Raw genomic sequence first — 9724 nt, 5'->3', positions numbered from 1 at the left:
AGAGTCTTCTATAGCAAAGTGATTATGTAAATGTGTAGAGTCAAAACTCAGTCCTTGCATCACCAGAGCTGGCTCATCCTAACGAGGTCCTGCATCCTTTTGATTCTTAATAGGCCCTTTTCCTCTTGGAATCCTTCTGCTTAATAGCTTAGAAGAGCTTCTTTTCATGCATTGCTCTTCCCAGTACAGTTCATCCAGTTTCCTACTTTTTAGAGCCCATCAAAAAGGGAAAGGTAGGACTGAAGAAAAATATGTTGGCCAACGTCTTAGTATGCAAAGAAAAAGGGGAGGACCATCACCGTCATTTCTGCAACGGTCACAAAATTTTTTAAAGGCTAGCATCCTATCGCATTCACCCTACCTGGCTTGGATGTGGAACATCCTTAATGGCCTCATCCTACTGCTGCCCCTGCCGCCTTTGTGACCGTGAAGCATTTCCATGAAAGATTTCTCTTCTTGGTGTCTTTCCTGGAATTGCAAAAGCGTGTGGATTTGCTCACCGAATCTCAGACTAGTCCCATAGCAGAATTAACCAGCCAGTTTGGCCACCGCTTTCATCCTTACTGGATCACAAAAGCATTTTCCTTATCCTGTTGATTTCTGTAATTTTTTGTAGGCTTTAGGCACTTGAGCACCATCAGCTGAGTCAGTGACATTTGGTACCAGACGCATGCACATCCAGAGGCCACCTGTAACCAGGTTCTTCATAGTCTGCTAGCCTAGCAGGGCTACAGCCCATCTTCAGCTGCCGAGACCCCCACGTGAACACACTTGTCTGGTTCCCCTGCCCCTTCCCAACGTAATCCTAGGGGCTGCAGTATAGTGCCAGCTCTTCAGTGGCAGGGATAAAGTTTGGCACTCCATCACGGGAGGCAACATTAGGATTGTAGGATGAACTTTAGACAGTCCTATGAGGGTGCTTATAAGGTGTGCTTAATAGATTGCTGTTTCTGCAGAAACATTATTGCACCGACGACTCTGCAAAGTATGGGCAGCTGTCCCAAGTCAAATCCTTGCTTCAGAACAGTTAACTGAAAACAATGCCTCCCTTTCCAGCGAGGTAAACCTTGAGCATCACACTTATAGCAGTCATCATATAGATGATATATTCTGTGTTCAGTCAGTTGAAGATGATGGAAAACAAATATCTGTGACACCTGTGACATTTGGAAAACAAGTTTCCGTTCTGTTTCTAATTGGATGCTAGCTTCCAAGCTGTACTTGCAATATTAAAATTCCTTGCTGACAATCTAACAGTTTTATTGATCATTACATACTAAATAAAAGCCAATCCATGGGTCAAGATTAGTTTACACTGATAGGAATGATAGTCCCAGGTTAAGGTCGCATTGGCCCTGTGATCACTAGTGACATTTACATTAATAAAAGTAGCAAATTATTGCCTTGGAGCGTAGAGTGTTTGGGCTGTTTCAGATCCACCCGATTGAGTTTAGGAGTCGAGTTTTCTAAACACTACCATTTCAGTCATCAGAAAGGCCAATACATCCAGATAATATCTCTAAATGTTGGAGAGCCTGAACTCTTTCACCAGGTTATAACATCTTAAGGGATCTTTCTGAAATTTCTTGCCATTTTGTAACTAACTCTACCTGATGTCAGTATTTGGGACTTGTTAATATTGGGCAATGCAAAAACCGCTCACAAATTGCCAATGAGCTGATCCGTATTTTGAGATTTGTCTTTTCCCTTGTTGCTTTGCTTTCAGCTTGATTTGGGAGGCACAGGCTAGGTCCTCTTCACACACTAAAATGGAACAGGGTCACTTTTTAAGCATTTCCCCCCCAACCCTATGCGTCAGCTAACTGTATTATATAGATGTTCAGCACAGTGAAATGAGTTTGCGATTAATGTGGAAAATGAATAGCTGAGCTATAAATGGGCTCGCTGGGAGAGTTTTGGAGCCCATGGAGAGAACGTTAATGTGTTGCCACGTTATTGGTGCTAATCACTTAAAATGTGCTCCTTTATTAGTAGCTTTAATGAGAGCCACTTAAACTGTGCATTAAAAAGAGGAACTGCAGAGAGGGACGACAAACTGGGTGGCAGGCAGTCATAATTCTAATTGAAATGCTTTTAGTACAAAAAAGTAGCCAGAATCCAGTAATTCTTTGCACTTTCTAAAGCCTCCCCCTTATATCCCATCAATTGACTTTGTTTCTAAGGCTGGGGTTATATATTTTTTTCACAAATGCTTGTGGGATATTTTTCCTTCAACCCTCAATTTGGATTTTATTTAATCAGGTACCAAAAAATGGTCAGTGTTGTCTGGAGCTGGACTGTTGGGTTGAAAGCCCAGGCAGGTGAAAGGTAGGAGATAAGGGAGGGTGAGAGGCTTTATGTAGGTTTAGGTTAGTGTCCCAAGACTTCCATTAGCGCTCGGGGCTCCCAGGGTTTGCACACACGTGTAGGAACGCTGTCTCTTCCTTACAGGCAGTAGTAGATGGTTTAAGATGAATGGATGATGCATATTAGGAATGGTGGCTGATCTGTAGCTAATCTGTATGCATACCTTTTACCTTTAGGTTTCAAAATGTGGATTTGTGGTATTCTGTTTGTTTTTGGGGGGGTGGTTGTTTTGTTGGGTTTTTTTACCCTAACCCTAGGCATCATGAATTAATGGACTTTGTATTGCTGGTTTTGTGTCTAGTGGCACTGTTCTTTCTGATGTTGAGAGAACCTGTCCAACTCAGACCAGATAGTCCTGGACTCATGGCATGCAGCCAAGCCATAGGGACCTTTTACCTTTGTAAACAGCAAAAGGTCCCTATGCATTGTCCCTTGTTTTAGATGGTGGTGGGGTAAATATATACGTTTTCCCCTTTTGTTTTTTTCACCAACTGAAACTAAAAACAGTTGAATGCCTGCCCATACTTCGATGGTGCATTAGGCTAGCACAGGTAAGGCATGCCTGCTTTCATAGCCACTGGTGCACAAGAAATTCTGAGACTAGTGTCACATCCTACCACCTTCAGATCTCCAGGGAAAATTGCTATGTACCCATTGAGTAAATTGGCAACCATTTTTGGTACGAGGCTGGGACTTGCATTTCTGGTTCCATAGTGAGACATCTTAACTGCTCTCCTAGGCATGCCTCTTGATTGAAAATAGTCGTATGTAATTTTTCCCCTCCTCCTCGCTGCTAGACCTCACGCTGTGTACGGTGGAGGCAGGTACCGGGAGATAAGGATCAGTACAAGGCACCTTGACCGAGGCTCTGTAGACACTGTACTGCTTTATTTTGCTCAGAGTAGCACGGATGCCCACCAGTGGCAGGGCAGAGCAGCGTGCAGAGTAGCCCGTCTGCTGTTAAGCTTTGTAAGTCTTCTCTTGGTTCCTGGCTGCAGTGCAGAAGGGAGAAGAAAAATGTTCCAGGCTTAGAGCACTAACCCCAGGAACTTGGGAGACCTGGATGCAGTTTCCATCTTGTGCAAGCTTGAGCAAATCACTTAGCTTCTCCCTGCCTCAGTTCTCCGTCCATGTCGGGTGGATAAATACATTAAAAAATGCAGGCTACTTGGATACCCCAGTGACTACCTGTGAGTACGATAGATAAGCTTATTTGCGAGTGAGGATGATCATCTGTGCTTGGTCTTGAGGCACTGTATTATTGGGAATGGAAGTTTGGGGAAGAAGGCAGTGTTTTGTGAGAACCCCTGGGAGATTTGTAAGGCAAACCTTATTGGCAAGACTGAAGATTTGCTGCGACTGAAACATGGGTTTTGGGCAAGGAAGATGAGGGAGGCGGGTAGGAAAGATTGCTGATGGTGAAATCGTAAAGTCTCTGATTTTGCACCTGTGGGGAACACTGCAATGCCAGCAGCATTACCCGAGGCAAAGTGCCTTGTGTACCTTCTTTTTTCTAGCGCTGGGGAATGGCAGATCCATCTGTTATCAGAGACGTCTAACACGTGACCCTGTGTCAAAGACAACCGTGGATCTTTGTCATTGTCACCATCTTGTAGGCAACACAAGCAGGATGATCAGCATGCCCACCCTTGCCGTTTTGTTTTCACTTTATGTAAAATATTCAGGCATGCTAACGTTCTGCTGGCTCATTTTGCTGGTGGATCTGTGTTTCCTGCTTGGTGAATCTGTGCGTGCTGACGTTCGTTTCTTCTGAATACCTCTGCAGGATTTTTCCCAGGAAGCTCTCAGGGATGCGACGCCTTTCTCCGTCACAAGATGACCCTCATTTCACCCTCCATCTTGAAGAAATATGGCATCCCGTTTGACCGGGTATGTATAGAGGACATTTCAGGGATATCTGTTAGTTGGCTGAGAACTGGGGCTGCTGCTTCTGTTGGAAGGAAACCATGCTGCGGAAGAGAGTGCTTCACTTTGCAATATAAAAACGCACTGTCCGGTTAAACCAGGTGATCGTTTAAAAATTAAAGATTCACCGCTTGGCTAAGGCAATCCCTATAAAGTGCTTCCAATAATGGCATTTTGCATTTGAACTGCCTTCTGCATTCAGCTAACCTAAACCTAAGCCTTGTAAACCTGGGAATTGAGGAGTATTCTGTTTTACTGGGGGGAAAGGGGGACAACGACTCTGTGGCCTTCCCAGTGGTGGGCAGTAAATGTCAGCGGTAGTTTTGGGAATCCCATTTCTGAATTTCCCTGCTCTAAACGACTCTAGAGCTAGAGACAGAAGTTACCTCTCACATCACCAGTCTTTTTGGTTTAAATGAAGCTGTGTCAATAAGATGATGCAACTCCCCCCTATCTTCTGGTCTGAGCTAAGGCTGGGCAGTCATTTCAGAACACTTGCCCGTAGTCCTGTAGTTTTAGGTTTGAGATTAATTGCACCTTTTTTGCTACCACTCCACCCAAAGTGATCAGGATATTTGTTGAATCAGTTTGATCACTTCTGCCACTGGTTGTTAGTCCCACACATAGCACTTATCTGCGGTCAGATGGTATTTGTACAGGGTCTGAAGCAATGGCCAACGGCGGGGTGCAGGGCTGGGGGAATAGCTGAAGGGTACAAGAGCAGGAAGAGCTAGAAATTAATAGAGGAAAAGTGACTGTCCTTTCTCATTACCTTTTACCTGCCCATTTCTGATGGGTATTGCCAGCGCGTTTTCTCCGAGATACGAATGCCTACTTCCTGATCGTTCTCAAAGTAGGGATTTGTTAGAGTTTGGGTGCCTGAGACAAGGCACAGACCAGAATCAAAGGGCTTCATCATCCTTTGAGATGGAATTGAATGCTCTCTCTTTTTTTAGAAATAAAAGATTCTGGTGCTCTGTGTCAAGACTATGAATTCATTCAATTTACTGCTCCAGAAGCTGCTTCATTTTTCCTAGTGAAGGCTGCGATGAAGGAAATGTGAAGTGCCATCATCTGACTTTTCAGATCAGCTTACTGTCAGTGCAGCGGAGACTTGAGAAGCGGTATGGTGCTTGTGGCTCGGTATCAGCTCCCAGGCTGGGCCCATTTTGCACATGATGGTTGATCACTGTACTATAAGGGACAGTAAGCTGAGTTGTTTTTTTTTTTTTTTACATTTCCACTCATGGAGCCTAATGTTCAAATATGAACAGGCACACGTCTGCTTTACACAGTTAAGAAACTCCATTAAAGAAGTCCAGGTGTGGGTTTTGTAGTCTTTTAGTATGCCCATGGTGAGAATTCACTCTCATGGAAAGGATTTCTCCATGACTTTTTTTTTCCATTTTACAGTGGCTCAACTTATAACTAGTGTCTCACATTACCCTGAAGACTTTGAATTTTGAAGTCCCAGGTCAAGAGGAACATGAGCTGATTCAAACCTAAAGATAGGTCACTGCTTTATCTCAGAAGGATGATGAAAATAAAAAAGCAGGAACCTCTACTATATTTTTTTTTACATTATTCTACTAAGAGGAATTTTTTACTTATCGCTCGTTCCTCCTGCAGAGTGTGAGAAGCAGCAAATAGGGAGATAATTTCATTCAGGCAGCCTATTAAGGCATCTTTTTACCTCTCATAAAGGCCATGGTGAAGTAAATAAAAGTCTCCTATAAGACTTGAATTGGTTGCATATACCAAGCATTGCTATTTTCTTCCTTCCAAGTAGCTGTTGTAATGTTCTTGCTTTTCCTTTTGCTTGCTTGTCTGAGCAAAAGTTTACATTGACTGCTAATTGGAATAGCTTCTGATCAATAGCATAGCAAATTTCTACTTCTTTTCTCGGAAAAGATTTGTAAAAAGGGCAGTAAAGGCAGGATTTTTCACAACTGATCCCAAGGAGGTTTTATTGAAGTGTCGGTTGGGGGGTAACTTGGAAAATGCTTTACAGTAGGGCCTCTCCAATGTGCTGCTTGCTGAAGAGTCTGTTCTACCTTCCTGGATGGTTTTTTCCCCTTATGGATCTTTTCATTTGTGAAGCAAAGGAAACGTGCAAGTGTATTCAGTACGAAAGACATGCACACGATATTATGAACACCGGTGCAATGGGGGCTGTGTTTTCTGACAGTCCTCAGAGTCGGTCTTAGTTGGTCACTGCATTTATTGAAAGCCAAGAGGGACCCAAACGATCATAAAGGACGAAATCCTTTCAAGAGCGAACTCTCCCTTTTAAAGGAGAGGGGATTATTAACATTCAGGGAGGGAGTCTGTCTGGGAAGCCTGACTGCAAGAGAGCGGAAGGGATGTGCTTTCATGAGAGCTTCCCTCTTCCTCTGTGCCTATGCGAGGCGCTCGCTTCAAAACCTTTTAATAGTGAGGTGAGGGAAAGCAGGAAGACGTCCCTAGCCTGAGCAACCCACCGCTGGAAAAATCCTAACCCGGAATAACAGCTTCTGGAGCGAGCGCATCAGTGTTCAGGGAAAGACTGATGCCCTCCTCCTTGTGGGAATTCAGGTAGGATCCCTTCATCTAAATTCCTGGCAGATTTCAAAGAAGTGAATCCACACACGTTTATAAATCTCTGTAATGGTATTTACTTCTGGAAAAAAAAAAAAAAGCAGATCGATATCAGAGCTTTTTAATAATTAAAAATGTGTATTTCTGTAATCCCCTATTGATTTCTCCATTTATTCTTCACGAGCTTGCAGAAGTCAGTAAATTCAGGCCTTTCTCCGTGAGTGGCAGTTTGTGCTGGCTTTCCCTCAATAGTTATTACTTTTCTACATGGCCTATCCATCATCCTGAGCGCTCCTTCATTTATTGTAGGGATAATGTTGACAGCAGTGACATGGAGGATGTACACTGTGGGCTGGAAATGAAGACACCAGGATGTAGATTTTCTGACAGGAACATAATCTTTCCATCTTCTTAACTTAGCGATCTGCAGCTCTGCTTTGATTTATGAAGGGGCTGGGTGGGATGGTGTTCTGTGGAGCTGAGTAAGGATCGGCCTTGAGCGCCTGCATGGGTGGATCTCGAATTTTGAGAAGGGGGACGCTGATGGTATGGAGCATCATCGTACATAACGTGACCCTTTTCTTCAGTTAAAGAGGAACTGGAAACTTTACTGTTGCTCTAGGGGCCTAGCGCTATATAAGATCAAAGCAAAAACAACTATAACTTTATTGGATTATGCACTGATTTGCTAGATAATATATTAAATTTAAAAATCACACGAAACTAGACAAAAGTGGTCGACATTGTCAAATATTGTGTCATTAGTCCTGTAAGTTTTATAATTCAATGTACAGCTCTTATTCAGAATGGTAAAACAAAATCTGGCCTTCTTGGGCATCTTGACACTGCTTTCAAAACTTCACTGTCAGTCATTTTTACACCTGAGTGGGTATTATTACACCTGAGTTAAAGTTTTAAGCTAGAGCTAAAAACGGTACGCAGGGCTGTGAAACAGAAGAGAGATATTACCAGGAATGGCAAACAGACAGCTGACATTGCAGAAGAAAGGATAGTTTGAATAGTGGAACAGCAAGACCACTCAAAGGAGAAGGGACATGTGGAATAAGGAGACATTAGCAGAAATCAAGTATATTATAATGAGCCAGGAAGTCGATTGACTAGTAAAAGCCCTCTGTGCTGCCTGGATAGAAATGCTGCTGCCTCTGCCAGGCAGCTGGTTTTCAAGTTTGGGTAGAGCAGGAATCAAAAGGGAATGCAACTGAGTTTCTTTACCCCCCGCCAGTCCACTCCTGAGCACCTCTCTTCCAGAAAACCCAGAGGAGTCTTTATTAGAAGAGGTGTTTGTATGGGATTTTTTTCCTGGTAATACTCTTTCTTTATCCTGGTTATGTTAACACCATTGGAAAGCCTCGGTATTGGTGTTTGGACCTCGTGCAACCTCAGCATTGCTTTGTGGCAAGAATGAGAAGTTGTTTTGAAAAGACCTTTTTAAATCTCTTGATATTTCCTTAATTTAGCTCCTGCTGATGCAGTCTATGCCATACCTTGAAGGAGGTGAAAAGGATAAAACCCGTAACAAAATACAAGGGAAGATAAATTTAACTAGCAAGCAGTACTGCACGTAGGATTTGGCCTGTGGGCCTCAGACAGACCCTGCATACTGCATCTGTTGTGCGGAGCCAGTGTGGCACATGGCTTGGACCTGGTGCTGCAGGCACTGCCCATGGCACAGAGGGTCAGTCCAGGGCATGTGCTGTTTATGCAGCTCCTGTGCAGGGCCAGGCCAGCTGGGCACTGTGCAGTACGTGTCTTGTGCCAACTCCCTGGTTGCAGACAGCACCTGCGCTATCTGCAGTGCAAGCCTCAGAGCAGGGCTAGTGTGCCCTACCCATTGCACGGGGCTGGCACGATGTGCATACGGTGCCCCCACCCAACCTGGCTCTGTGTGCTGGCTCCTGGGTGGCCTGATCTGGCCTGCAGACTGGCCCAGAGACCATCATCCAGTCCCTGGGGCCAGATGAGTTTAACACCCCCGACTTAGAGAAGTCCTTCAGCGTGCAAGAGCTGTACCGAGGCAGCCTCTGTATCTCAGGACAGCCGGACCTGAGAGCAGCTGTGAGGCGTGCACCCCCTAGCAGAGTACTGAGCTTGAGTGCTTGCAGACTGGGAGGGCCTGGGTGGGACTTGTCAGGGAGACCAGATAAACCTGTCCTTAAAACCAATTTCCTCCCCTCTTTTTTGGGTGTCTGCTGCATTTGTTTTATGCGTTGTGGTTTAAGCGTGGAGTTTTAACAGTCCTTGCTTTAAAAAAAGAAGTTTGCCTTGTTCATAGAGGCAACCTGAAAGAGGTTTTCTTGAGCAGGACTTTACTAAACAAGACTTGAGGAAAGGGATGATCCTTTGAACCCTAGCTGACTTCCTGCCCCTGGGGCAGGGGGCTGGACTGGATGATCCATCCGCGGTCCCTTCCATCCCTAATGTCTATGAAATCCATGATGGGAAACATGCAACAAAAAATGGACTCTTCCCTTGGCTAGCTTTCCATGCCTGGCTGAGTTTGTTGTAGAGCTTTTCTGACTCACTTTCAATTTTTTTTTTGTTGAAACTCTTCTGTTTATAGTTCTTATATTTGGAGGTTGTGTGGAAACCTACATGACTTCTCTAAAAGTCAAATTTCTTTTTAACTTGCCACCTCTTACTGTCTAGACATATTTTCAGGTTATGGATGACTGTTCCTAAAATCCCATTTTAGGTTCTTAAACCATTTTGTTGAGACTTCCCCCGGTAGGAAATAATCCCAAGTGTTGCTGCTTCCCATGCAACTACCTCTGCAGTATAGGATCTGTCAACACTTCTAGTACCAAAAAGGCAGGGTCAGGTCAAATTTTGACTC

At 44.1% G+C, this 9724-nt stretch overlaps 1 protein-coding gene across 6 annotated transcripts in view; it reads left to right on the top strand.

Moving 5' to 3' along the window:
* KDM4B (lysine demethylase 4B) overlaps positions 1-9724 on the top strand; it is a 131663-nt gene that overhangs the window by 44305 nt on the left and 77634 nt on the right. For all 6 annotated transcript variants that reach the window (XM_025196495.1, XM_025196491.1, XM_025196490.1 and 3 more), the window contains one exon: positions 4154-4257. In XM_025196495.1, the coding sequence (XP_025052280.1) occupies positions 4154-4257 (104 nt within the window). The remainder of the gene's footprint in view (positions 1-4153; positions 4258-9724) is intronic.

The sequence above is a fragment of the Alligator sinensis genome, unplaced genomic scaffold (genome assembly GCF_000455745.1).
Source record: "Alligator sinensis unplaced genomic scaffold, ASM45574v1 scaffold1295_1, whole genome shotgun sequence".
Taxonomy (NCBI): domain Eukaryota; kingdom Metazoa; phylum Chordata; order Crocodylia; family Alligatoridae; genus Alligator; species Alligator sinensis.
This window is presented reverse-complemented; position numbering and strand designations above follow the sequence as displayed.